Source organism: Pyricularia oryzae, chromosome 7 (genome assembly GCF_000002495.2).
Source record: "Pyricularia oryzae 70-15 chromosome 7, whole genome shotgun sequence".
NCBI lineage: Eukaryota > Fungi > Ascomycota > Sordariomycetes > Magnaporthales > Pyriculariaceae > Pyricularia > Pyricularia oryzae.
Window position 1 is genome coordinate 573,425 of NC_017854.1, and position 25,968 is coordinate 599,392.

Here is a 25,968-nt window from a genome sequence, read left to right on the forward strand (position 1 = left end):
AAACTTACCGCCTAGGAGTCCTTCCGGTGCTGCAACTTGTAGAATCGCCAAAATGCCAAGGGAACTATGTCATGGTCGTCTGCTGTCGTATGATCTCGCGAAATGGTGCAACCCGGGTGATATTCACAAAGCGTTGGTTAGGACCAAGTCTAGTGCTTCGGTCGGCCACGTTTGCTCAGCGATGGTTCATGTCATGATGAATCGTGGTATTCGTGCTAGTCTAGTGGTTGGCAAGGCTGGGCCAATTGTGTAACCAGGTTTCGTATTGTCCAAGAGACAGATGTCATACTCCCTATAGTTGCCTTTTTTTTTGCTCTTCGTCATTCGTTAACTAGGGTCTCTTTCTTAGTCTAGACCTTGAGTATTATCCCTCAATGATTACTATTGTGCCACTAGACACTATCCCTGTCGTTATTTTCTATGTGGCTTCGCCGTAGTTTCTCTCGTTTCCATACTATGGAAAGCTGCTCCGGTTCCCCATGTTCTTTTTTGCACCCTCCCGTATGTGAGCTTTGGGGTCAGTCGCGGGATCTGGGACCATCTGCTACAAGGGCTGCAATAGGGCAGCATGCAACCAATCATGCGAGAGGAGAAGTTGGGTTGTAAAGTGCCTGACCCAGACAAGATACAAACAAAAAACCCTCGGAAACAAAGGACGCGTCAACAGATATTTCCACCAAGGTTTATTGCCCGTAACAGCCAGCACAAAGCTATGGCTTGATAGCCACTCAGCGTCGGGCGCGGTCATGGCCTTATGAACTTTTTTGCGGCACGACAGTATCAGTCTGCCTGGATAGTATTGACGCAACGTGGTTGGCTGCCCTTCCACACAGCTGCGGGAGGGTGAGGGGCGCAGCAATGCATGTATATTGGGAGAGGCCGAGGGCTCGGCCGTGGTCGTGCGGCAAGGTGCAGTTCATCGTAAGGGGTCAGTCAGGCCAATTGCTCGATGGCGCCCTTTCATAGCTGTCGCTTACCATATATAGTCTCGAAATAGACATCCAAAGCGAGAGAGCTATTGAATGTTACCAGTTGTACCAGCCCTTTCGCGACCTTGTGCTCCTCTATCATTGATTCAGTTTGGGCTCCCACTAGGCACCATGTATGATGCGATCAAAACACCACATATTGCTAGCTGGTCTTGCGTTGGTAACAGAAACGAGTCTACGTAGGTACCCCGACAAGGCAGGAACGAAGGTTAAGTCGTACGTTGATGCTAAACAAGGCCACAAAGGGACGACACTTGCAAGTACAACTCCCCTCTGGCACGCCAGGCGTTCGTCGATGCAGTGGACCGATTCTCCGACGAGTTGACCAAAGACGGCCGGAAGATTCAGCTGGTCGCAAACGCAAGATCCCTTCAGGATGTCCAGGCGCTGCTGGCCAATTCACTCGCCAAGTACCGAGATGGCCGCAGGTTCCCAAGGGTCAGGAAGTGGCTGGAGAAATCAGCGACCAAGATCAACCACTTTAGCAATGTGATCAATGTGTTTGTGCAACAAAATCCCGAATATGTTGCTCTTGCCTGGGGATCAATGAGCCTTGTCCTGATGGTGTGCCTACCTCTGAGATCCAGTCGAGCTACACTTTTACTACTGCTAACGGATTCTTTGTGCCCCACTATAGTCGGCCCAGAACCACGAGAACACGATGAGCCTCATAGCAAAAGCCATGTCTCAGATCGCCGATAAGCTGTCGCACGTCGAGCTGGCCACCGTCCTCTACCCCGGCGAGCGTATGCGCGAGGCCGTCGGGAGGCTGTACGCAGACATCCTCCGCTTCCTCATCCGTGCGCACGACTGGTGCAGCGAGGGTTCTCTCCGCCACGCGCTGCACAGCATCACCAGGCCCGCCGAGCTGCGGTACAAAGACCTGCTGGAGCGGATAGACGAGGGGGCCCGAGAGGTCGAGAGACTGACAAACGCCGGCGCTCAGAAGCAGATCAGCGAGATGAGCCGGATGCTGGTCCAGGTCATGGACAAGCTCGAGACCGTCGTGTCCATGCAGGCATTACACTCGAGCACGCTGATAAACACGAACCGCCAGCTGTCGGACCTGCAGTTCTCCCAGATCATGACCTTCGTCTCGATGGGGGGACTGGGCGATCCACAAAAGACGTTCCTGTTCCACCAGTCGCTTCAGCGGCGGCACACCCGCGCCAGGGCGGCGCCCGAGGTCGTCAACCGCTTCTGGGAGTCGCCCAGGCTGCTCGATTGGTCGTCCGCCACGGGGTCCAGCTTGGCGACCATGAAGGGCGGCTTCGATGCCCGCTTCGCCATGCGGGGCTTTCTTCTCAAGCTGATACGGGAGCGGCAGGCCAAGGCGTCTACCATCCTGTGGGCGCTCCCCAGGCCGGCAGAGGATGGATCGTCCTCGCACCGGCGGCGAGCTGGACCGATCGACACCCGCAATGAACCCATCTCGGGCGTCGACATCATAAAGCACCTGGCCGTGCAGGCTTTTCGGCTCGGCGCAAAGTCGGCGAGCGAGAGGAGCATGTCGCGGCAGTGTGCTCGGTTCCAGAGCGCGACCACGGAGCGGGAGTGGATGGAGCTGCTCGGCTCGAGCCTCATGGATGCTAGCCGCTCCTCGCAAGTGCACATCCTGATCGACCTCGCAACGATGGACCCAGTCCTGCGGCAGGCAGATGAATTTTTGTGGCAGGCGGAATTCGAGCGGTTATTTGTCGAAATTTCGAGGCGGGCGCCGGGCCTGCAGGTCAAGGTCCTCTTTCTCAACTACGGAGCTCAAACATGGCCAGGCCCAGACCCTCCGTGTTCGTTGGGGATAATAGTGCCTGTCAAGGTCAGCCAGACACCGGCCAGGAAGCGGAAATATGGCAGTGATGGAAGGGGCAATTTTCAGCCAAACGGGAAGCAGCGTCGTTACTTTTGAGCAGGTGCGCTAGGGCGGGCTCCACGGTGGAGGTGTATGTAGCAGGGGCACAACTGCGGCCCGTACCTTCCGTCAGTCAATTAGCGCCGTTCACAAGCAGCCTTAGGGCCTCGAAGCATTGTCTGCTTGGCCACTTGGTGGCTAGCGACCGTCGAGTTCCGGTGGAGTGCAGGAATGTGGGACCAAAGTGCACAGCATTAAAGTTTGTCGCTCTTGATCTACCACGTACAACGATTGAATTTTCCTTGTTTCCCTTGCCGACTCCAATACAAACTGGCTGATTTAACAATAATTGAGACGTACATTGCCAACTAACAGACATTTAGATGTAACGATTTCCATTCTTCGGCTCCTCCACCACGTGGTCCGGTCCTGCAAACCCCAGATGCATAATGGGTTCCTCGCCTTCCCCCAGCTCCATTGCCTCCACCTCCTGGGCAAGGTCCGCAGGTAGCGGCGTCGCACCCCAGCGAACTTGTCCCTGAGCTACCTTTTTTAGGTACGCCTCAGGATTGTGTTCTCGCAACATTGCCGTCTCCGAGGTGGAACGCTGCGACGGAACCGGCACGTGGCATGCTGCGGAAATCACCAGCGAGTTCGTTCCTCCCAGCACCATGTGGCTCTTGAGCTTCTGGTATCGGAAAGGAAGGGGGGAAAGAGCGATGATGCAGCCACAGATGAAGGTGATGGTTATAGACTGGCTGGAGAATCCGATTGCGACAGCGGCATCTTTGGAGACGCCCAGATATGGTTGGAGGCTGGCGATAGTTGTACGAAAATCATGATCTAGTGTTGCATTAACAAATGCTGGTGAGCAAGTCTTGGTCCTATTTATACTTTTTGCCTCCATCTCAACTTGGTCAGAGCACTTACCCCCCTCCAGAATGATTATGTAGAGACAATTAGAGATTAGCCAGTGCATCAATATACTTGCTGCCATAAGCGGCACGCTGTACCTGTAGGGAAGTTGGAGTCTGTAGGTTGAGGTCTGGTCCCCTGTTGGGTATGAAACTCGAAGAGGCTTGTAAGACTGCGCGTACGAGTTCCATTCTTGCTCGACTTGCAGCTGGGTGAAGAGCGCGTTGACAGCAAGATAACAGAAAGAAAACACAATCTGAGGGATGTTGGTAACCAACAATACTTGCAGATAAGTAAGCTGGTCTCCCAAAGCCTGAAAGACATTAACGCTGTTTGTGGAGTTACCAAACTCGGTAGGCCTGGTGAAGAGGATTAATGGGACGAAGCGTCATGGCTAGTCTTGAGATGTGAACTTACGGGGCATTCAAGTTGGCGATTATCACGCCCGCAAAAACGGCGCTCAATGCAACAAATGCAGGGTAATAGACTTGAACCCACAATGCCTTTGAGACAACCGACTTCAACCTCGTCGGGCCAGCCTGCCAGCGACGTGGCTGTCGCGTGAAGGCCACGGCGCTGTCCAGATTTTCAAAGTGCTGTCTCTGAGAGAAGTCGAGGGCTTGAGCATCTCGAAAGGACAGAGTGCTCAAGCCTCGGGTAACAGGGTCTGGTGCGGATATGAAGGATTCGATGGCATCTCCGGGAGTAACCAGCGGCGTACTTTCCAGGAGTCGCACCAACACGGCGCATGTGACCACTTTGAAGAGCAAACAAACGATGACAACTAAAAGCAGGACGTTGGACAGTCGAACCTGGCAGCTCTCTATCGGCTTGGCCAGGCAGTGGCTGATTTGGAGCCTTCTTAACCGGGGTATATACCCCAGTGCTGTCTCTTTCAGCTGGGTGGTCCCGTTCATTCCGTCGTCTTGGAAAGAAATCATCCCGACATCCTTTGGAACATTGTTCCAATCCGGAGCGACTGTCCCGAGCCCAAGAATGCGGCCGCAGGTTTGAATTTGCCAGATCACCTGTACAGCCCCAAGATGGCACGCATTCCATGACCATAGGGAGTTGATCTTCGATGGGGGGACATGGGCGTCCCATTGGGCTGACAGGTTGCTGCTTTTGTTGAAGCTGTAAACATCGGTGCGCCGCCATCCTTGAACTTCGGGTACTCCAGTGTTGACAATGATGATAAGATTGCTGTACGTAGTCCGCAGTTGACTGGTTCTGTATTCGGTCATGCATGCCTCAGGATCCAACCTGTCCCAGCCCGCCCCATCTCGAGCTGTCTCGGCTACATATTTTGGCAGCTCAGTCCAATACATCTCGAGAGGTATCGGGTCGCCAAAGCCTTCGGCTGTTGACTGAACTGGAGAGGAGGATCCTGATGGCGACAAGCTCGCCCCTGGGAGCCAGTAGTCCGCCCCATCTACAAAGCTTTCCGTTGCTATGGTTAGGTTGAAAGATGAAGCTTGATACTTGGTCTCGTAGATTGCGCTGTTGAAGAAGAGGTGGATGGGCATTGAGCTTAGCAAGAGAATGAGCCAGCACATCTTTTTGGAGCGCGAGAGCCATCGCACATTCCTCAGAGACTGAAGTCCAATGTCGACCGATCGGAGGTATTCATGAGCACTGTCAATCTCTGGCCGAGAAGGCGAGGTAACGATTTGCATGAAAAAGTTGGACGAGGCCACGATGCCGGTCGAGATGATGTTCAACAGCAAATGGAGAATGATGCTTAGTCTCGATGTGTCCTTACATCGGCCGCGGTGTATTGGACTAGTGCCAAAGAACGAGTGCTGCTCTTGCCATGATACAGAGAGGAAAAGAGATATGGATAAGATCAGGGCGCAAGTACAGGCAAGCAGTATGTTGTAAATTCCGGTGCGCTGCCATCCGTGTTCTGGGAGGATTTTGAGTAAGGGTTCGAAACGCTTTGCTAGGGCAGTTTTGAAGGAATGGAGTGTGGATTTCATGCTGCAGGCTCTGTGTCACCTAATTGTGGAAAGCGATGAACATATGGTGTAGCTTTTCTTTTGCGGAAAGATGGCTGCTGCAATACAGAGGGATCAGGAATGGGTAAGAGCCTGTGGGATCGTTGAGTACTTGTATGCCACTGCCAATGTCTGGTAGCCCCGACATTAAGTACCCAAGGTACCTGCCTACCTAGGTAGGGGCCTGCCTAGGTAGGTAAGATAGATAGGTACCTACCTACCTATGAAATATGTGGCGTGGCAGCAGGAAAGAACGATTGGCCGACTTTTTTAAGCTGGTCGTGTTCGGGGTAGGAACTACCAGATTGGAACGGTGACACGACATGCAGACCGCTCCCAAAAGTGCATGATGATAGCCATGCCGCTACCACACCATTTGCTCTTCTACATCAAGTCAAGCCATAACCCACTACAGCTAGGTAGCCCCATCGGCATTCTTCAATGTTTCAAGTATAGTACTGATGGACTTTCAATATGCCAGAACAGGAGCCAGACAGGGCCAGAAATGGGTGGTGTCACATTGAATTCTATCAGTAGTGCTAGAGCTGCCAACAAATCTTCGAGGCTAAGCTCTCATGTGGGCTATGCATGCAGACATGGTGCCTGTGCAACCTCGCTGCTTGACACTCCGCCACGCCCTTAACCCTCCTGTGAGGTGCTTCCTACGTCATGGACGGCGCTACCATTCAGGCTGGGGGCCGCAGAAGAGTTTGCCATGGATCTGCGCGGTATCGACACATCGAATAGGGAGCCGAACCGCATTGTTCTCAGCTGTTCGTCACTGTTGGTATATACAGCGAGAAGTGTGCCGTTGGGCCTGAAGGCGAGCGTCGGTTTCCCGGTAAGAAAGTCACGTCGTTGGCGCCGCTTCCGCGGATACAACCGAGCGGAAAGGCCGATGATGGCCGCACTGACAAGTCTTCCTCGTGATTAAGCTTGGTGAGTTGGTGGCTATTCAAGGTCTCGTTGGTTAGGTCCAAGGGACTACATACGTGATGGCAACAACGACCACGACGGTGATAATTAGGGCCTCCGGAAATGCGTCGGCGATGCGACTTAGAACTGGAGCCAGCATCAAGCACACAGTTGCAACGATTCCAATGATGACTTCCAAGATGAGAAAACACTCAAGATGGAGTCCCGGAGCTCGAGGGTACATCTGATGCAGCATCCTGAGAATGTCCCAGGTTATGACCAAAGAGAAGTATATAATCTAGGGATGGATTCATTAGCGTCTTGGCTTGAAGCTTGGACCTTCTGGGACCAAAGGTTGTTAATTTACCGCGGCTGGTTTCAATGGCTGGTAAAGGTCATTATAGCTTTTGTAGTTTCTCTCTTGGGGGAAAGGGCGGAGTCTAGTCAGAGAAGATACGCTGCACGGTATTGCCACAGCTGCCAAAGGCAAACGAATGAGCCTCAGGCAGTTTCGGCGACAAAACTGGACAACGGGATGCCTTTTGCTTCCGGGCAGGGCTTTCTGAATTTGTGGAGGTAACTGTGGTGGTCGTTCGGTGCCTTGGGAATCTCGTCCGCCATCGTCATTGACGTTGACCGTCAGCGGTTGCAAGGCAATGTCGCTTTGTGCGCGATGCCCCCGCAACCTAGCTTGGACTCGGAGATGCATTTTGGTATTTCTTGTTGACAGCAAGCAGCTACCGACATGGCGTTGCAGGAACGTGAACACGGCAGACGAGTCCCAGTTTAACTGACAATTGGCGACACTGGTTTTGATGTTCGTGTCCCGTAACCCTCCATCTTTTCCAAAGGGGCTCAAGCATCTTGTCGGAGCCGCACATCCATATCGTCGAGGCTATGCAGCAAGGGGGTGGCAAAAAAAGGAAGAGCCATGCCGTCTGAGAAAAGATGCAGCCAGAGAAACATGCAGACGTGACCAGTAGGCGTCCGCGCAAAGGCCTCTGGGCCCTTCTGTCACCACGTCAGCAACGCTTCCAAGAGAACGACGAGGTCCTATCAGGCCGCCGGAGCTTGCGATGAAACATGAAACATGAAGCTGGCTCCTTGAACTCTCAAGTGGCTGGATAGGATTGCCACCGACAATAGCTCTGCTCCCAAGCATCAAGAGCACTGCCATTTCTCACAGGTCCATCCAAGACAGATTACGATTTTTGGTTTTCTGTGCGAGGGCAGTTCCATCACCACACAATCATGCAACATGTCAGTTATATGGAACTGCGGATGCAGCTGAAGCAAGACTGTGGCAGTTGGACTTGGGCAAAACACAAACTGGTGCATCGAGGCACATCGACGATCAGGCTGTGGGAAAGCGGCGCAGTGGTCTGGGCTGCTGGCTATGGGCCAAAACTCCGACAAGAAAGCAAGTGAGACCGGCCCCTGCATTCTTTTTTTCTTTTTTTTCTTTCTTTTGCCCAGCCCACCAGCAACTGCTTTATGTACAGGCAGGCCGCACTGCTGTGCAACCTTGAACGCCCACATGACCGGTGCGGCCTCTGGATGCCTTGATGGCGGTGGATTGGCCGTCTCCCTCAACAGAACCAAGCTTTTTTTTGTCGCTTTCACAGGTCGCTATTGGTAGTGATGATGGCATCTACCAGACCAAGCCTCCATGGTGGAGATTCATGTGTCTAGATTCAGGCCTGTCCTGTCCAAAGAACTGTATATCATCTACAGGATTTTCCGGGTAAGGTACCCGATTGGCACTGGGACCATATAAGCCATGGGGCTCTGGTGCTCTACCAAACACCGACGTCATCCAACAGTTGGATCTGCTCCGGACCGGCCCTGTCACGTCGAATGGAGGCATTTGTTTCATTCAGCACCGCCTCCATGGAGTGTTTGATGTGGCTGCCAATGTAGGTATAGCCAGACACTCGAGATTTGTGCACATGACGTGTTGAGGACGCTAGTGGAAACAATTCAGAGCGGCAGGACGTAGACTGGATCCCTCCTTGCAGCTGACGACGGTCTGCACAGCCAAGCCGCCAACATTGTCCAGACGGCAACGAGCAAGCAAAAACGACACATACGACTGGATTTCCTGAGAAACCGATTCTAGAGACGACCAGTATTGCCTGCAGCTGCTGGTAGCTCTCGACCATCCGATCAGCACCACGATTCTCCATTAAAGTCTGCAGGCGACCCGTCGTCCCCGTCCCACAGCTGCTGCCTTGCAAATTGGGGTTCATGGCATCAAGTGACAAGCAGGGGGTTTTGATCGTCAGTAATCTTCAAGGGAATACGATTGAGCTGTTTCTGGGTGGTTGCTTGTTGTATCAGGGGCGGAAGCACCATCGCACGAGTAGAGGGGCACGCGCATGGTGAACACATTCTGGGATAATCAGGGGCGCTTTGAAGAGTACCTGGCTGCTATTTGTAGCATTTCTGATAATAGTGTTGATCACTGCTTGCCGAACAAGACAACTGGGTTGACCGCTGACAGTGGATACATTGTTCTTGTCGTATGTTGCCGACTATTCTTCAACTCCTTAGTCACCAAACCCAGTAGAATAAAATGCAGCATTACCTTCGATTGGTGTATTGTGTATTGGCAGGTTGGCTCCCTTGGATACCTGCGATCTTTGTCTGGCGGGTTGGGCTGTGTGGGTAGCTCATCCCTTGGACACTGGCAATGGCCCATTCCGTTACTAAGTCTTTGTTGATTCTCACTTGACGAGGTTTCGCTTTGAGATAGCTGGGTCTGAAGCAACAAAAAAGGTCTTTATAAGATGTTGTTTGCGAGCTTCGGTTTGTTCAGTCGGTTGCCATGATATAAGTCGGGGGTAGACGACCGGGCAGAATTGGATTTCATCGTTTGGCCCAAAAGCCTTCAACCTGAAAAAGATATCTGCACCTACAGAAAACCCCCAGTTATCGTTGAATCGTCGTTGAATCATCGACCCGTCCCGGTACATGATAGTCAGCAATGGCCTCCTCCAGTAGCCACCCCAGGAGCCTCGTAGTGTCCACAACTAAAGATCAAACCCCCCGGTGCTTCCCTAGAACCAAGCCCCCCTCCAAAACCGACGAGCTCCCAATCAACCCCCTGGAGGACATGCTTGGATCATTTGGAATTCCCAACTCGTGCGAAGCATTCTCGAGCCGCATAGCCCTCCACGACGCGGAATGCATGATCCTCGAGCTCGCGGCCAAGGTCAAAGAGGAAGAGTCGAGGCACAAGAGAATCCTCGAGCGCATCGCCTCCTACGAGACGGCCATGGAGGTCCTCACGTTCTACATGATCTGGAACAACCTGTCCGACAGCAGCGAGTTGCACACGCGCAGGTTCAAGAGCATGGCCAAGAAGCTCAGCAAAGCCCTCAACGACGAGCCCGTGGCGCTGCTCCACGCCTGGGACGTCCTCTTCGACGCCGGGGCTAGTGGCCCCGCTGTCGTCCTGCCACTGCCTGGATACTCCCGCTCCCAGGTGTATGGCGAGCTCACCTTGGCATTGGCCGAGTACTTTAAGCACCTCTGGTCGGAGGTTGCCAAGAAGGTGGCTGGCCGCTGGGGGACTCCCAAGGGTAGGCAGTCCACTCGCAGCAAGAAGCATGGCAAGTCGACCGGCCCCAAAGAAGGCGACAATGTCTGCGCCGATGTCAGCTGCTTCGAGACGTTCCAGGTATTCTTCTACCGCGAGCGTGGCTGCTCCGGCAACATGCACGGCACAAAGGCCACGCCCGCGCAAGGCAGGGACCTGTTTGACGAATGGGTCCGGATCCGCAACGTCCTCTTGTACCAGCAGAGACCGGCTGCCGAAAGGGCGGCGGCGCTCTATCGTGAGGCGCTTTACCTGCTGGAGACGCGCGGGCCGGCTGCTGTTGAGGAGCTGGAGGAGACCAAGGAGATGCCCGACGTTCTGGCCGTGCTGAAGCAGAGCAGGAACTCTGTCGGGGCTTTTGGAGCCAGTCTGAGTGATGCTATCTGAGCTGTCGTTGCTCGTCGAATCTACACAAAGACACATGGTTTGGTTTTTTCGTTGCTTGTATGCAGTTCAGTTTAGTCCTAGCGTATCGATGATTTGGATTTGGAGGATGTCTTGTTCCTTAATTGATTAATTTCGACCCTCAATTTCTGCAGTCTTGTAGATCGCAGGATCAAGTCTTGATATTGAGTCGGCAGGACTGGATACAATGTGCAAGATGTCAGCTCGGCTGGCTTGTGGCGATATCAGATGAACGGTCGCAGAAAGAGAGTATGCCCTGTCTGCCTAATGGGTCACTATAATCCAGCGGTATGATACTTGACTTGGAAAACGCAAGCAGAACGTGCAGACGGTGGGTTTGTAAGAGCGTATAGAGCCCGGACTTATCACAAGTCTCCGGGTTTGGGCCTCTCCATCAGCCGGGGCATTCTCTGTCGCTTTCTTCTGTGTGGATTTCTGCTCAAGCCTCCCATGATTTGCTGTATTTTCTCTCCTCTGGCATCGGCAACCACTCCCCAAACAAGCGCCCGGGCGGGTACACGGGTGCAGGCCCGAACGGGAGCTGCTGGTCTTGGAAGGGAAATACAGGACTGTGTCGGCGACGGTTTTTATTCCCCGGCCAAGGGATTATAGTGGTGATGAGAGAATATGTGATTGATTGTGAGGTGATGTGAGGTGTTTTTAGGGTTGAAGGTGCTGGCGAGAGCGGACCGAGGAAAAGCAAACAAAAAGATAATCCAAAAAGGGGTTTGTCGGATGGCAGCTACTGTAAATGCCTTTTGTTGGAATACTCGGTAAACTCCTGTTTGATCGCAAGATTTTGAGAGATAGAAAAATCAAGATGATCCATAATTGTGCATCAACCACAGCTTCAATTTGATTTTTAGGATTGGAGAGGCCTCTCAGTGACTGTTGTCCCGAGATGGATGTTTTCTCGCCCGGGCCGACCCTAGGTCAGCCCAAGATAGCGGTACAGGTCCACTGTTCCAGGCTGGCCAGGACCCACAACCAGTGGAGATGTCCTTGCCCGTTGCCCAGCCCGCAATTCGTACAAAAGCCAACACAGCCGCATTTTTCTACAAACCCACGAATCCTTTGGATCAGGTGACGAAGGCGACCCAAAACAACGACCACACTCGCCCTCCGACATCTTTTTGCGCAGCCATGCCGGCTTGTCATGTTGGCCGCAAACGCCCGCCAGGCGCATTGGGGACCGGCGGTATATGTAGAAGTTTGGTCCAATCAAAAGCAGCTTAGGCGCGGACAAGGTATGCGGGAGACCCTGTTGCTCTCCCTGAAATGGCCCTCGTCTCCTCGGCAGGTCGCGGGTTGCGGCCGGTCCTGCAAAAGGCACCAGCCCAGCTTCGAGGCACAATGGCATGAAAATTCCGCCACCAACTCGGAGAGCCCCACACCTTGTATCAACGGCGTTTGTCGAATCTGGAGTTTTTTGGGGGGTGCCTGTGTTTTGTATGAGGCAGATTTCACAATTTCCTCACCTTGATATAAGTTTAGACCAGAGACCGACTTGCAGAATGCCATCTGTTCAACATTGAGACCATCCCTTGAACGCACATCACAGGTGTCCATTGATTCCTGGTTGTTCATCCTTCATCCGCATCTTGCAACATCTCCAATCTACTCCTTCTAACGGCCCCCCATCCCTCCATACTGTCAAGATGGATGCCGTTTGTGCCTTGTGCGATCGGCTCTTTGTCAGCGAGGAGTCCCTGGAGCAGCACCTCCGGGATTCTCCTGCGCATGCTTCGGTCTACGAATGCGAAAAGTGCGACCGGTCTTTCAACAGCGATGAAGCTCTGCAGCAGCACGTTCGCGACTCGCCCGCTCATGCTGCAACCTTTGACTGCGAGACGTGCGACCGGTCTTTCAAGACCGACGAGGCTCTCCAACAGCACCTCGAGTCCGCCGCCGTTCACCAAACGCAGCTGCAGCTGGCATCGAAGACTCCCCTGGACGAGTTCTTCCTCTCGTTCGAGGACTTTGCATACAATCCCTCCGACCCGCCGGCCAAGTCCTTTGCCCGCCTCGAGAAGCACCGAGGCTGGGCGGCCGACGGCTCTGCTTCCAGAAAGGCCTGGAGAAAGTACCAGACCGCACTGGCCAGCGAGCTGGACATGTGGTACGGCCCCACTGATGATTTGACGGCGTGGCATACGCTCTGCCGTGCCATTGGCATCAAACCACTGCCCGAGTCGTGCACTCAATGCAAGAAGGTGAGCTCTAGTAGCATCTGATATAGACCGGAAAACGATGGAGGGGAAAAAAAAAAAAAAAAGAGTCGAGCTAACTCCCCAACCTAGGCTGTAAGCAAGAAGCACGTCAACATTGTCGACTTGATCGACTGGTCGCGCAACCGGGGAACCAGCGAGACGCCAGTCCAGACGTTCCCCAGCGTGGCCCAGCTCCAGGCATATACCATCAAGACGCGCAAGATTTTCAGCAAGGAGAAGGCCAAGGCCGGCGCCCAGGGCAAAAAGGCGGTGTTGAAGCACTTGCTGCGGAAAATCTTTTAAAGACAATCATTTCATACCATCAGTACACCCAGAGATTGGATGTACTTGTCGTGATATTTGTCACTTGCTCCCTGGCCAGAGATGTGTTTTGCAACAAACAGAGGTCCAGACCTCGAGTCGTCTCTGCCAGGATTGGGAGGCCGGGAATATGGGAGTTGATGTCTTCTTTTTTTTCTGTTTTTGTCTGTCTGCTTGAACATATGGGGTTGGTGGTTTGTTTTTCAGTTACTCTTCCAAGAAATTAGACACTTGGCAGGCAAAGCACGTGCAAGGTTGCAGCATCTGATGATGCCGATGGTCACGGCTGGATGCCTATCCAGAATGGCGCCTCGAATGAGAGGCTTCTGCAACAATTTACACTTGTATTTTTCAGGTTGTGGTCTAACCGTCTTGTCCTGTGTGAAACCTCGGGATTGATTCTGTGAATTTGTAAATGTGAAAAGTTATGGTCTGGTGTCGCCTCCGGTCTATATACTAGAAATAAAGACTCATTCGTTTATTGACGGCTGGCTGGTCGCATTATAGCTCAGCGGCAATCGCTAATAAGAAATGTATTTTGATCAAAACATACAGCAGTCCAAACTCATTCGACTATAGATCTGCATCACTCGCATTTCGTAAACGACGTCAATATTCCCGTTCCCGAAAGTGGAGCATCGATTGGGGAGTCGAGGTTATACATCGCTACTACGGTAGGCTAGACACGCCCAGAGTTCGGAGTGGCATTGCAGCAGACTCCATCAAACCGCAAGCAAGCATCAAAACCACAAGTAACAATTCCTCGTGTAAAAAAGGCTGGTTACATTCTTTCTACCCCATCGGGATCTTGGCGACATGGGCTACGCATTCTAATGTGGAGTAGGGGGGCCCGACCTCCCTGTCCAAGTAATACCACCGCAGAATACGGGATTATGCAACAGCGCCCGGGGGATCACCAATAATAAGGGGGAAAGGGGTCTGAGGTGCATATTAAAACCAAGATGTCTGCCGCCTTTTGGGATGTAGATGCCATTCGCTGGCTACCATCCCACCCCCATCGGTCCAAGGCTTCCCCCGGGTGATCAATACTCGCGATGCAGTTCCTCCACTTGTCGACTGCCGTCTTGGCATGCCTGTCCTCAGCCGTCGTGGCTCACGGCAACCACCATCCTGTCCGGGATGTTGCGGACAGCACATTGGAGGTGACTCTGGAGGCGGCCTCGCCCAGTGATGCGACAAACATCAAGGCGACCATCAAGAACGTGGGTAGCCAGGAGGCTAGGCTGCTCAAGGTCGGCACGGTTCTCGACGAGAGGCCTGTCAAGAAGCTGACAGTTCTCGACTCGAATGGTATGTTGATATCCCGGCCGTTGCGTATTTTTACAGCACGATGCTAAAAATTAGACACTCAAAAACAGGCTCCGAAGTGCCATTTTTGGGAATCGAGCTCAGCCTCCTGACCGAGGCCCTCGAGCCCCGGCACTACGAGCCTTTGGCCCCCGGCTCATCCATCTCCCGCCAGCTGGACGCCACCTTTGTGCACGACTTTGAGCCGGGGACATATAGCCTTGTGCTGGAGGGCGTCTTGCCCACCGAGTCCGGCTCGCCAATCGCCTACAGGTCCAACACCATCACGCTCAACCTCGCCACGGGCTCCGTCGCCACCATGCGCAAGATGGCCGAGAAGCGCACCACGGTGATGGAGCCGTGCTCCAACCGGACCGTGGTCGACGAGACCGTGTCCAACTGCGGCAAGCTGGCGCGCGCGTCCGCCGCCGACGCCGCCGACGTGCACTCGCAGCGCTTCGTCGAGTACTTCAAGACCAACGCGACGGCGGCCCGGGAGCAGGTGGTGCGGCGGCTCGAGGCGGTGGCGCGCGAGTGCGAGGCCACGCCCGGCGGCAACACCAGCCTCAACTGCCAGGACATCCCCTCGTGGAACTACTGCGTCAGCGACGGGCCGCTCGTCGCCTACACCATCTGGGTGAACGGCTACATTGTCCTGTGTCCGCTCTTCTACGAGAGGCCCGCCCTGCCGCAGGAGTGTCATCGTCAGGATCACGCCACGACCCTGATCCACGAGATGACGCACGCGAGGGCCGTCGCGGAGCCCTTTACCGCCACGAGCGACCGCGCCTACGGCTACGACGCCGTCATGAAGCTGGACAGCGCCAACTCGTTGGATAATGCCGATACGTACTCTCTTTATACCAATGGTAAGTAAAGTCGCGATTCTGGGGATTTTAATGTACGAAAAAGAAACACTAACGTTCTCACAGCCGTCCACCTCAACTGCTAAACTGCTAAAGCGGATAATGGTTGAATTGTGAAAAAGTCGGATCGGGTGGAGTTTTGTGTATCGCAGAATATTAAACAGCTAATATAAATCTAGCAAAAATATACATGTGACTCGCTGTTCAAGGAGTGCTGTGACGGCAGTTGGACTGCAATTCCCAGCTTAAACGGGTGGAATACGCTGTCTTGACTCGGTTGACAAGGCCAAAAATTTCTCCGCGTTTTGCGCCCTGGAATTGTAAATTCGGCTGAATTATTGTTCTATTCCCCCAGTTTGAGAAACTTCAAACATTTACCTAAGCTTATATTGAAACTGCCAAATATTACCAACGTGCAAAAAGGAGAAAACAGATATTCAGTCCATACAAAAATAAGAACAAAACAAAAACAGATTGCTCATTAATGAGCGTATATCAAGGCTCTGGCCGCGGATTGAACGCGGGACCTCTCGCAAGTGTGCTCAGGAGTTAGAACCCTAAGCGAGAATCATACCACTAGACCACCAGAGCTGTTGACAGACGAGGTCTGTGGGTGTGTTTATAATCGAAATCTAGCACAGGCCGAAGCAATCCCTCAAAGTGATAAAGTGCAAAGGGCATTCTAGCTGCTAAACTTTGCCTTCTTCAGCCTTTCGTATTAATGGGGTCTGAATTTCTCATTTCTTTCGATGAAAATTCTATATTTTGTCATCCAAAACCTAGCAACTAGGAGGGTTAGGGTGCTTGATTAATGGTTTTGCCCCACGTCCATCCAATTTCCATTACCATACGGCAAGTACGGTTGACCACGGGGGCAGCCCCTCATTATTAACTCTTTACATCATTGGATGACTTGCTTCCTTTTAACCACCAGAGTTAGCTTCGTCGATGCACCAAGAGAAAACCATATTGCATACATTGACCTGCAGAACCAATCATTGAGTAGCATTTTGTTCCGATCAGAAACCGGCCCGTTGTTGTTTTATATTTCCGTTTTACAGCAAGTTGCTTCTTAGTTTCCTCTTTAGTATATTTTAATCACATCTCACAACCACCAAACACCCACCATGGCAGCCACCGACCAGCTCACCCTGAAGGGCGACCCGGCGCACCTGCTCCCCCCGTCATGGAAGACGCAAATCACAGGCTGGCTGGCCGAGGACACGCCGTCGTTCGACTACGGCGGCTTCGTGGTGGGCGAGGGGCAGCGCACGGCCACGCTGCTGTGCAAGAGCCCGGGGGTGCTGGCCGGCCGGCCCTTTTTCGACGAGGTCTTTGCGCAGTGCGGCTGCACGGTCGAGTGGGGCTTTCCCGAGGGCTCCAGCCTGGACCCGGGCGCGGCATCCGGCAAGGTCAAGGTGGCGGTGGTGCGGGGCCCCGTGCGCGGCATCCTGCTCGGCGAGCGCGTGGCGCTCAACATCCTGGCCCGGTGCTCGGGCGTCGCGACCGTGTCGCACAGGCTCGTCTCGGCCATGCGCGACGCCGGCTTCCAGGGCCGCGTCGCCGGCACCCGCAAGACCACCCCCGGCTTCCGGCTGGTGGAGAAGTACGGCATGCTGGTGGGCGGCGCCGACGCGCACCGCATGGACCTGAGCAGCATGGTCATGCTCAAGGACAACCACGTCTGGTCGCGCGGGAGCATCAGGGACGCCGTCGGCGTCGCCAAGGCCGCCGCGGGCTTCAGCGTCAAGGTCGAGGTCGAGGTGCAGAGCGAGGCCGAGGCCGACGAGGCCATCGATGCGGGCGCCGACGTGGTCATGCTGGATAACTTCACCCCCGCTCAGGTCAAGACCTCGGCGGCTAGCATCAAGCAGCGCTGGGCGGGAAAGAGGCATTTCCTGCTGGAGATTTCCGGTGGTTTGACCATCAACAATGTGGAGCCATATGTTTGCAATGGTGAGTCGTGGAAAAGTTCTGCATTGCTGATGGTATTGAAAGCTGACATGATTTTGCCATCACAGATATCGACATCATATCTACAAGCTCCATACACCAGGGTGTTCCTCATGTGGACTTTTCGCTCAAGCTCGATCATTAGCGGCAATTGTCAGTCGACTTGGGGGTAAGGGGTCGCAGGCAACAAGAAGCAGAAAAGAAACAAAGCCTGGGAGAAGCCAGAAATAAATATTGTATTTGTCTGTATCCGGTGCTCGAGTATATCGTCCACCCACTGAAATATATATCCTGCTAGTCTAGTCTAGTTCAAGGACTGAGTGTTTGTCTTTAATCCTTGTAACTTGAAGGAATCGAGTATTTGCGGTCGAGTTGATATATACATATATGCCAGGAACAACCACCCTCAGGTGAGACCATCGAGGACTTGGATCTATGAAAAGGGCAGTGCCTAAGCATAATTGCATATAGAAGCCGGGCAGAGAATGAAATAAATATCTTACATTGTACTACAAATACATTTGGGGTAAACCCATTCGCCTCTGTTTGCTCAAAATTCCAGCTACGGTTCCGGTCGCCCGTTTACTTCTCGTGCAGCACGGCAAGACGGGTATCTACGTGCAGTGGTCGGCCTCGTACCGGAGCATAGGTCGATTCTGGCACACCTCCTTCCATCTCACATTTCTTTACATCTCAGCCAGTGTCAAAACCAGATACCGCCAGACTCCCTCGTCTTTTTCCAACCAAAGACCAAAAGCTTTTTGTTCACACCCCGTTTTTCACTGCTGCTTCTAACTCTCCAGCCTCCTTCTGAGACACCAGAAGAAGAAACCTCCAAAGCACAGCACGTTTCCCTTCCAGATACCGTCATGCATATCCAAGGTCTCGTCGCCGAGGACGTCTCCTATGAGAGGTTCCTGCAGAGACAAGAAACCAGGCTCAGGTTCTTCGAGGCCGCCCCAGATCGAGGTCGTCTACCATATGGCCGTGTCCCAAACGACGATGGATCTTTGTCATTCATTCTTACGTTCTTTATGTCGCTCTCGATGCTGTCAGCACTGGACAAGAGCCTGAATCGGTGGCGGCCTTGTTCCACGACCTCCAACTCTTGACCAAACCTCACCGCCAACAACCACGACGAGATCAAAGCCAGCTTGGCCGTTGACCCTTCTGACTGTTGAGCAAGGCGTACGAGCGGGCTGGTGTCGACACTAACATCGCTGACTGCGTGGAAGTTATCGATGCTTCCCCTCTTGAGTTGGTTGCTACTGCTTGAAGATGGGGGGCTCGAATTCTTGTCCTTTATTTAGTACCATGAGATGGATGCTTTGGATTCTGGTGCATTTGTGTTTTCTCTCGACGTGCAAAGCTATTCTTTCCCCAGTTTTTTGGGGATTTCATTCTCTTTCTCGTGGTTTGACAGGTGCGATTACCGAGATTTTGTGCTTTCGGACACAAGGGGGATGCGCGATGACATTTTCGTACGCTTTCCAGGGGTTCCACGGTTGATTCACGCCTGTGCAATCAGGATCGATAAGATCGCCATCTGTGTTACTGGTGTACACAGCGGATTTAGGTTTAAAGCCCTGGGTTTGATCATACCTCGTGTTGTGTGCTGTCATCCAAAGGTCAATTGCTTCAAGTACACTCCAACCAGAACCTGACAATCCAAATGTCGTATTTTTGGTCTTGAAGTGCATCTACTTCTCTCTAACTTTGCGCGGCCGACAGCATCACGCGTCTAACTTTAGTCGATCTAGCAGCTCGTCAATCTTGCCCTCCAAGATCTGATAGTTTGCCTCCTCGGCCTCGAATTCGTCCTCCACAAACGTTCCATCAAGGGTCCTGATCCATTCCGTCTTTGGAGCTGCCGAGTCTGTCGGCTGTCTCCCCTTCTCTTGGTCAGAGAGGACTTGCTCCTCGGTCACGACGTCATCAGCCGCTTGTGGGTTCGCATTCTCGTCCATCATCTCCTCCCACCCGGCATCCTCGAAGCGCATACGGAACCGCTCCGAGAGGTAGTAGCGAATGTCGTCGAGCAGCTCGATTGTGTCCGTCTCCTCACGATTCTTGATCCTGCTGGCACTCTCCTGGATCATCTCGGCAAACTCTGGCTCGTCAATGTAGCTCTCCAGCCTGGCAGCGATGTAGCGCGCAGCAAACTCCTCCAGCCTCTGGACGTTCAGATCCCAGGCAGCGCGTATGACGTCGTAAACATTGATCGGTTCGACCTCGACCCCGCCGACTTCCTGAGTTGTACCTTTCTTCCCACCCTCCTTCACCTTGCTGCCGCTGCCGAGGGAGCTGATGAGCGCTGCTGCTTTGGTCTTAAGACGGTCCAAGAGGAGCATGTCTGCCGCATAAAGCAGGTCGAGGGCGATGTCCAGGCCGCAGTCTGCCTTGTCGGTGTATAGGAATGACAACACGACTTCAAGGACTTGGGGACTACAGTCCACCTTGATGATGTGCAGATTGTCCGAGTCTTGCGCTTCGAGAAAAGGACCTGTGAACATGGTGTGAAAGTAAGGGCTGCGGACGAGCATTGCTTTGTGCACAGGATAAATAACGGATCGCCTCGGTGCTCGGCTGTTGATAGGGGTATCGCTGACGGGACCAACAGGGATGCTGCTGCCATTGCTGTTTCCTGCGCCGTTTGACTCGTTTGCGCCAATGCTCGCTTCCTCCGCTGCCTCGGGCTCGTCTGCCTGCAACAAGCAATCCGCAAAAGCACGGTTGTCCGGCTGAACCTTCACGTCGTCTGCTTTGTCCGTGTCGATGACAATTTTACCACCAATAACATGTTCTTTGTAAAACTGCTCGATCTGCGCTTGAGCACGCTGCGCCTCGTCCTGGTAACGCTGCCGGGCTAACCTGCGGTCGCTGGCCGAGTCGACCGTGTCCCACAGGTGTTCAACCTCGAGGGAGCGGCACACCTTGTCGATTCCCTTAAAAATCTGCTCCTTGGTTGCGCCGGCACCACCCGCACCGGCAAAGTCCCTGGGCAGCAGCTCCTCGAGATACAGATATCGAATGACTATACGATACGACTCTATAGGTATCGCAGGGGCCAGTTTCCACGACTTGATGTCCGGCATGGAGAGGAGCTTCTTTCCGAAATACGGTGACCTGGCAGCCAGGAGGAACTTGTGCAGCTCGAAATGGGCAGCATCGCAATCTTGGCTCACTTCCCTCACCAGCGAGATGTTTGTGGTTTTTGGCCGGTCCATGGTGAGCAGGGAGCTTATGTACGAGGACCAAGGCTGCAGAGGGTCGATTGATTTGGAGTAGTCGTACTGGATCAGCAGCTTCCGGATCTTGTCGTTTAAAGCATTATAAATGCACCGCTCCCCGGAGAATGTGTTTCTCTCGGCGACGGCACCAGCCTCAAGGAGCAGTCTCACAAGATCAAAGTGGCCGCATCCACTGGCCTGTCAGTGGCCCCTGTCAGTTTTATCACTATCTCATGTCAAAGTAGATAGATATACTGCAAGTATGCAACGGGTTTGATGCAGGTGCCTCACGTACCACAATGAGCGGCGTATAATCAAAAGCGTCTTTCCCGTTGATATTGACGCCGGCCGACATGAGCTCCTGGCATCTTGCCAAATCTCCACGTCGACACGCCTCGAGAAATTCGTTAAAGTCATCACTGGTATCGAGCGGGTTCTCGTCTCGGAGCACCCCGCTCATGATCAAGGAGTTTTCATGACGAAGCTTTGCTTCAAGCTCGAATTTAGGAAGAACAGGCTGCGGTAAGGGATCCATGGTGAGTGAGAATTTATGGCATATTCTTAAATCCTTGAAAGCTTAAGTTGTCTACAGTATCAATGATGGCAGGCGGGGCAGGAGATTTGTATGTTAGGGGTGGTAGAGTAATGTAGGTAGGTGGCCGTAAAATGTGTCATGCAGGTACGAGCAAAGTTGATACAAGGATTTTTGTGAGCACGACGCCTGCGTGAGTGCTAGGGTAATGGGTGTGTGAGTTGTTATTGATTTCGACTCTGACTGACAAGGAATACAGTCAAAATGCAGATTGGTAAAACGTTCAATTACTTCAACTTCAGACTCGTTATTACCCCATCGGGTCGGTACATGCCGAAGTGGCGGAAGCTCCGGAAGGTGGCGGTCATGTCCAGTGTAGATTGTGGCAACGGCGCGGGTTGGTGGGGTTGAGCAGCGACCTCGCAGCAGCAGTCTTTAACCTTTATGGAACACGTCAGGAACCAAACAGCGCACTGACTGTGGTGACTTGTGCCTAGAATGGCCAGGCTAGAACAGTAGACCGGGATGCGTTGCCCTGACAGCAAGCCGTCTTATCGATAAACATCCATCATGACAGGGATGAAAGGTCCGGTTGCAACAGTCAAAACATTTAGCGTGTCGCTGGCGGCCAATCAGCACTGCCGGCGCTGTGCCCCACAGCACGGAGCTGCACAACCGACTGTTGCCATGGCAAACGGGGCGTGAAGCCTTGTTTACTTTTGTACCAAGAAGTCGCGAGAATGTGCACAATGCTACATGACGACCTGAGTTTTGGTTTTTCCATTGCAGTACCTAGATAAACCTTGTGCCGCGGTCACTTCATGCTTGTCGCCAAATTTATTCATCACGGCCACCACAGCACCTTCAACATCACTAACAGCAGCAACAACAACGACCACAACGACCGCCAGCATCAGCACCACCATCGCGAATCGTTTGGCGCAACGACGCAGCGCCGGACTCCATGACTTTGCTTCGACACTTCAACAACACCACCACCAACAGTGACTAACAAAATCGCACAAAAATGCCGGAGAGCGATAATTATGAAGTTTTGGAGAAGATAGGTATGTTTGTCCCCCGCATCGTCTCTGCCTGTTGACATTATATCGCATCACGCGGATTGACTTTTTTGCTAATCGCCACTCCCCCTCCTGACAGGCCACGGCTCCTTTGGCGTCATCCGCAAGGTGCGCCGCAAGTCCGATGGCATGGTCGTCTGCCGAAAAGAAATCAGCTACCTCAAGATGTCGCAAAAGGAGCGTGAGCAACTGCACGCCGAGTTCCAGATCCTATCCACCCTCCACCACGAAAACATTGTCGGTTACTTCCACCGCGAACACCTCAAGTCATCACAAGACCTCTACCTGTACATGGAGTACTGCGGCAACGGCGACCTGGGACGGGTGATTCGGGATCTCCAGACCAAGAACCAGTATGCCGAGGAGTCGTTTGTTTGGAGCATATTTTCGCAGCTTGTCACGGCGCTGTACCGGTGCCACTACGGTATCAACCCGCCAGAGGTTGGAAAGTCTCTGTTTGGCCCGGTCAAGTCAACAAAGCCCGTCATACCACCTGGAACCATGACCATCCTGCATAGAGATCTCAAGCCCGAGAATGGTGAGTACATGTGCTGCTGCGACCTACAGTGGAGTCAAGGGCATTTCTACTGACACTTTGTTCAAATGACTGCAGTCTTTCTTGGAGAGGGGAACCTGGTCAAGCTTGGCGACTTTGGTCTTGCCAAGATGATTCAATCACAAGACTTTGCATCAACCTACGTCGGCACACCGTTTTACATGTCACCCGAAATCTGCGCCGCTGAGAAGTACACTCTCAAGTCAGATATATGGTCGCTGGGCTGCATCATCTACGAGCTCTGCACACGAGAGCCCCCTTTCAACGCCAAGACCCACGTCCAGCTGGTGCAGAGGATCAGGGAGGGCAAGATTAGCCCGATACCAAAGCACTACTCCCCCGACTTGATGGAGGTTATCAAGGAGTGCCTGCGCGTAAACCCGGAGCGAAGGCCAGACACGGCAACATTGCTGCATCTGCCGCACGTCAAGATGATGCGCAAGGAGAAGGAGTTGGTGGACTGCAACAGGATGCTCAAGCAAAAGCAAGAGGCCATCCGCAAAGAGCTCAATGCCTCGCTGCATCGCGAGTGGGAAGTCAAAGCCCGCTTGGAAATCGACCGCATCCTCAAGGAGGAGATAGCAGGGCTGGAGAAGAGATTCGAGGCGGAGGTCCAGAAGAGGATAGAAGAAGACCGTCAGAAGAGGCCCGAGATGGACTACCAGAAACGATTTGAGATGGACTACCAAAAGAGGTTCGAGGCCGACTACCAAAAACGATTCGACCTCGAGTTTCCTAAGAAATTAGAAGAGGAGATGCGGAGAAGGTATCCAGACACTCCTGGATCAAAGATGGACCTGTCTTGGTCAGTCCCCAAGCCAAAAGCCTCAAAATCTCAGTCTTCTGTCGAGGAAGTCAGCGCAGACGGCGATGAGTCTTCCGGACCCGATCAACCAGACCTGTCAGGAACCAGCCCAGACTCGTCATTCAGCAACAGCAACCACAACGAACCTAAGAGGAGGCCGAGAACTCCCTATAAGCGTGCTCAGACCATGTACGCTGGAGGCGGTAGAGCCGCCGGCACGCCGATGGACATTGAAATGGTCAGCCCCTCTCCTATCGCCATAGCATCGCTCTCGCTGTCACCGAGAAGACACGCCGCAACGACCGGATCTCCCACAAAGAACCCCTTCAGCAAGCGCAACAATGTGCAGGGCCGCACCCTCGTGGAGCTGTCTAAGGCCAGGGCCAGCGGGCGACCACTGTTTGATAAGAGCAACCTGATCAGCCGGTCGGAGCCGGTCGCGACCTGGAACCCCGAGATCGACGAGATGCCGAGCCCGTTTTTGGTCAGGCGAAAGGGTGTCATGCCGCCCGTCTCCGCTGGTCGTTGACGGGTTTCTTCTCGAATTTTAATGTCAGATTTCTTGTTATAATAGATGATAATTTAACGATCTCCATGACCAAAGCGCTCATCTCCTTCATATCGGTGCCCAATCGTCAGGTTTATCTTGATGATGCCTGAAGTTGTTGACGCCTCTGGCTTCGAAGCTCTGCCACCACCGGGCGCCGGCACCAGCCTTTCTCTCACTGCTATTTGTCACGATGGGCTCAGTGGCCTATCCCCCTCATTTTGACTGGAGCGCCAAAAAAAACCATCTGCCGAACCCAAACGTCATTAGGCATACAGGTTCAAACCTCCGACTTGAGCCGTATGTGGCTGAAACTGAGGAGGGCTCGAGGCAAAAGGGCGATATATTGGTCGTCATATAGCCCGCATAAGCCCCATGATGCGATACGGGCGTCATCAACGGCCCGACTGGGACCCGAGAAGAAACTATTCTGAGGCGTACAGTCCTGTGGGCAAACGTCTAGATCACCGACGAGGTTTCTTTTCTTCTGTACCACACAAATCAAGTCTTGGAAGACGGTCAAAGAAGCCAAGGGGTGGCTGTTTGGTTTACTTTTTTTTCAGTCACATTGTTTCATTTCATCCTTTTTTTCTTCTTTTTTTACCACCAAGGCAAGGCAGAATCCTTTGCCAGCCTTGAATGGAAGCGCTCAGGGGATATACGGAGTACGGAGTACGGAATACTAGAGAGTGTCAGGGGTAGAACACAAGGCTGAGAAGGAAAATAAGGGGGAGCTTGGCCTAGCTTGTTTTTTTTGTTTTTTATTTTACAAACCTTTTCTGTCTATCGCAGTCACCTCGAGAAGCAACCGGGCACCGGACGCGGTTGCGTCTCATTCCGTAGCGTTGGCGACAGAAGCTAGCTTGCTGCAATCCAACGCTGAGCAAGCACTTACAAAGCAGGGCTAATCAACAAAAATCGACTCACCTACGTGGCACGCGGGTTTTGTGATGAATCTGTGTGTGTGAGTCTTTTGAGTGTGTGTGTGACCCCCGGGGAAGAGCAGGCAAGCAGGGTAGGCAAAAATAAACAAAGGGCTGAAGGGAGGGGGGGAAAGGAGGAGCGGAGCGGGTGGGCTAACCAATGCGGGCGGCCGGAGAATGTTGATCAATGCCGTGGTCGTGATGTTTCTTGGTGTCGCGGATTGGATAGTGTTTTTTTTTTTCTTTTTTTTCTTTTTTTTTCTTTTTTCTGGGCTTTTTGCCTTGCCTTGCCCAGAGTCTTTCCAGCCTCCCCAGACTGGTGAGTTGATCCAAGAGGGTGTGTGCATAATTACCATCCCACTACTTGTTACTTAACGGAGTAAAGGAACGAAAAAAAAGTCTCCTCTAGCCTCCCGGGGAGAAAAAGAAGGAGAACCGGGCGGTGGCGTATGGGGTTGGGGGTGGTTTTGTTTTCTTTCGGGTGATTTTCATCGAGGAATTCTTTTGTATTGTCTTTGTTTTGGACAAATCACACGGAAGTGGCTGGTGGTCAAGTGGCAGTCAAGAAGCAACTCCTGTGTGAAGTGTTCTAGTCTAGCTGCATTTGATCTCTTTTTTATTACTTGTCTGTGATGATTTCCATCCCTCCTCATTTTTTTCCCCGGGGCTATACGGAGTATAAGTGAATTTCCCTAGCCTCCCCTTTTTTTGCACTATATTGGTTCTGCGTTGGCATCAGAGACAATAAGATCCTACCTGCAGGAATACCATAGACCTATAGATTAAATCGCTCACAGCCTTCTTTCCCCCCTCCAAGGGGCTCCAACAATCTCGATCTTGCCCAAGGCCGCAGATTTTTTGGTCACCCGGCTATCCCCCCCTTCTGCCGTGTCCATCTCTTTGCAACAAACATCCCGCGCTGCATGGCCCCGAGGGTGTGTGGGAGGGAACAGATTATTTGCCA

At 52.9% G+C, this 25,968-nt stretch overlaps 10 protein-coding genes and 1 non-coding gene across 11 annotated transcripts; 6 read left to right on the forward strand and 5 right to left on the reverse strand.

The window, feature by feature from the left end:
• Positions 1-1,127: 1,127 nt before the first annotated feature.
• On the forward strand, positions 1,128-2,983 carry MGG_03034 (uncharacterized protein). Its single transcript, XM_003720604.1, has 3 exons — positions 1,128-1,168; positions 1,235-1,553; positions 1,627-2,983. Exons 2-3 carry the CDS (start codon positions 1,536-1,538, stop codon positions 2,893-2,895), a joined length of 1,287 nt encoding a protein of 428 aa, XP_003720652.1. The 5' UTR covers positions 1,128-1,168; positions 1,235-1,535; the 3' UTR covers positions 2,896-2,983.
• Positions 2,984-3,217: 234 nt separating this feature from the next.
• MGG_14988 (uncharacterized protein) lies at positions 3,218-5,798 on the reverse strand (the record flags this gene model as incomplete). The annotated part of the gene is made up of 3 exons (XM_003720605.1): positions 4,171-5,798; positions 3,769-4,112; positions 3,218-3,681 (listed from the first exon to the last, which is right to left on the reverse strand). Exons 1-3 carry the CDS (start codon positions 5,730-5,732, stop codon positions 3,218-3,220), a joined length of 2,370 nt encoding a protein of 789 aa, XP_003720653.1. The 5' UTR covers positions 5,733-5,798.
• A 591-nt stretch (positions 5,799-6,389) lies between these two features.
• Positions 6,390-7,675, reverse strand: MGG_14989 (uncharacterized protein; the record flags this gene model as incomplete). Its single annotated transcript, XM_003720606.1, has 3 exons — positions 7,033-7,675; positions 6,743-6,963; positions 6,390-6,669 (listed from the first exon to the last, which is right to left on the reverse strand). The coding sequence occupies exons 1-3, from the start codon at positions 7,372-7,374 to the stop codon at positions 6,390-6,392; spliced, it is 843 nt and encodes a 280-aa protein (XP_003720654.1). The 5' UTR covers positions 7,375-7,675.
• A 1,976-nt stretch (positions 7,676-9,651) lies between these two features.
• Positions 9,652-10,653, forward strand: MGG_03032 (uncharacterized protein; the record flags this gene model as incomplete). The annotated part of the gene is made up of 1 exon (XM_003720607.1): positions 9,652-10,653. The coding sequence occupies one exon, from the start codon at positions 9,652-9,654 to the stop codon at positions 10,651-10,653; it is 1,002 nt and encodes a 333-aa protein (XP_003720655.1).
• A 946-nt stretch (positions 10,654-11,599) lies between these two features.
• MGG_17885 (uncharacterized protein) lies at positions 11,600-12,031 on the reverse strand (the record flags this gene model as incomplete). Its single annotated transcript, XM_003720608.1, has 1 exon — positions 11,600-12,031. One exon carries the CDS (start codon positions 12,029-12,031, stop codon positions 11,600-11,602), a length of 432 nt encoding a protein of 143 aa, XP_003720656.1.
• On the forward strand, positions 11,730-13,675 carry MGG_03030 (uncharacterized protein). The gene is made up of 2 exons (XM_003720609.1): positions 11,730-12,884; positions 12,972-13,675. The coding sequence occupies exons 1-2, from the start codon at positions 12,330-12,332 to the stop codon at positions 13,182-13,184; spliced, it is 768 nt and encodes a 255-aa protein (XP_003720657.1). The 5' UTR covers positions 11,730-12,329; the 3' UTR covers positions 13,185-13,675.
• A 414-nt stretch (positions 13,676-14,089) lies between these two features.
• On the forward strand, positions 14,090-15,588 carry MGG_03029 (metalloproteinase). Its single transcript, XM_003720610.1, has 3 exons — positions 14,090-14,513; positions 14,582-15,379; positions 15,443-15,588. Exons 1-3 carry the CDS (start codon positions 14,258-14,260, stop codon positions 15,460-15,462), a joined length of 1,074 nt encoding a protein of 357 aa, XP_003720658.1. The 5' UTR covers positions 14,090-14,257; the 3' UTR covers positions 15,463-15,588.
• Positions 15,589-15,875: 287 nt separating this feature from the next.
• Positions 15,876-15,967, reverse strand: MGG_20296. The gene has a single exon. It is a non-coding gene; the product is annotated as a tRNA-Pro (tRNA).
• Positions 15,968-16,232: 265 nt separating this feature from the next.
• Positions 16,233-17,849, forward strand: MGG_03028 (nicotinate-nucleotide diphosphorylase). Its single transcript, XM_003720611.1, has 2 exons — positions 16,233-17,332; positions 17,398-17,849. The coding sequence occupies exons 1-2, from the start codon at positions 16,504-16,506 to the stop codon at positions 17,472-17,474; spliced, it is 906 nt and encodes a 301-aa protein (XP_003720659.1). The 5' UTR covers positions 16,233-16,503; the 3' UTR covers positions 17,475-17,849.
• A 1,113-nt stretch (positions 17,850-18,962) lies between these two features.
• On the reverse strand, positions 18,963-21,470 carry MGG_03027 (BTB/POZ domain-containing protein 3). The gene is made up of 2 exons (XM_003720612.1): positions 20,855-21,470; positions 18,963-20,757 (listed from the first exon to the last, which is right to left on the reverse strand). The coding sequence occupies exons 1-2, from the start codon at positions 21,092-21,094 to the stop codon at positions 19,063-19,065; spliced, it is 1,935 nt and encodes a 644-aa protein (XP_003720660.1). The 5' UTR covers positions 21,095-21,470; the 3' UTR covers positions 18,963-19,062.
• Positions 21,471-21,824: 354 nt separating this feature from the next.
• Positions 21,825-25,007, forward strand: MGG_03026 (NEK protein kinase). The gene is made up of 3 exons (XM_003720613.1): positions 21,825-22,158; positions 22,253-22,711; positions 22,787-25,007. Exons 1-3 carry the CDS (start codon positions 22,119-22,121, stop codon positions 24,061-24,063), a joined length of 1,776 nt encoding a protein of 591 aa, XP_003720661.1. The 5' UTR covers positions 21,825-22,118; the 3' UTR covers positions 24,064-25,007.
• Positions 25,008-25,968: the final 961 nt, after the last annotated feature.

Excerpts from the sequence above, each read along its gene's own strand:
- MGG_03026 (XM_003720613.1), top strand. The coding sequence starts at position 22,119 with ATGCCGGAGAGCGATAATTATGAAGTTTTGGAGAAGATAG. Across the intron at positions 22,159-22,252 it reads TGAAGTTTTGGAGAAGATAG|GCCACGGCTCCTTTGGCGTC; the intron begins GTATGTTTGTCC and ends CCCTCCTGACAG. Across the intron at positions 22,712-22,786 it reads AGATCTCAAGCCCGAGAATG|TCTTTCTTGGAGAGGGGAAC; the intron begins GTGAGTACATGT and ends AAATGACTGCAG.
- MGG_03028 (XM_003720611.1), top strand. The coding sequence starts at position 16,504 with ATGGCAGCCACCGACCAGCTCACCCTGAAGGGCGACCCGGCGCACCTG. Across the intron at positions 17,333-17,397 it reads GGAGCCATATGTTTGCAATG|ATATCGACATCATATCTACA; the intron begins GTGAGTCGTGGA and ends TTGCCATCACAG.
- MGG_03030 (XM_003720609.1), top strand. The coding sequence starts at position 12,330 with ATGGATGCCGTTTGTGCCTTGTGCGATCGGCTCTTTGTCAGCGAGGAG. Across the intron at positions 12,885-12,971 it reads CGTGCACTCAATGCAAGAAG|GCTGTAAGCAAGAAGCACGT; the intron begins GTGAGCTCTAGT and ends TCCCCAACCTAG.
- MGG_03029 (XM_003720610.1), top strand. The coding sequence starts at position 14,258 with ATGCAGTTCCTCCACTTGTCGACTGCCGTCTTGGCATGCCTGTCCTCA. Across the intron at positions 14,514-14,581 it reads GACAGTTCTCGACTCGAATG|GCTCCGAAGTGCCATTTTTG; the intron begins GTATGTTGATAT and ends ACTCAAAAACAG. Across the intron at positions 15,380-15,442 it reads GTACTCTCTTTATACCAATG|CCGTCCACCTCAACTGCTAA; the intron begins GTAAGTAAAGTC and ends ACGTTCTCACAG.
- MGG_03027 (XM_003720612.1), bottom strand. The coding sequence starts at position 21,094 with ATGGATCCCTTACCGCAGCCTGTTCTTCCTAAATTCGAGCTTGAAGCA. Across the intron at positions 20,758-20,854 it reads ATTATACGCCGCTCATTGTG|GCCAGTGGATGCGGCCACTT; the intron begins GTACGTGAGGCA and ends GGCCACTGACAG.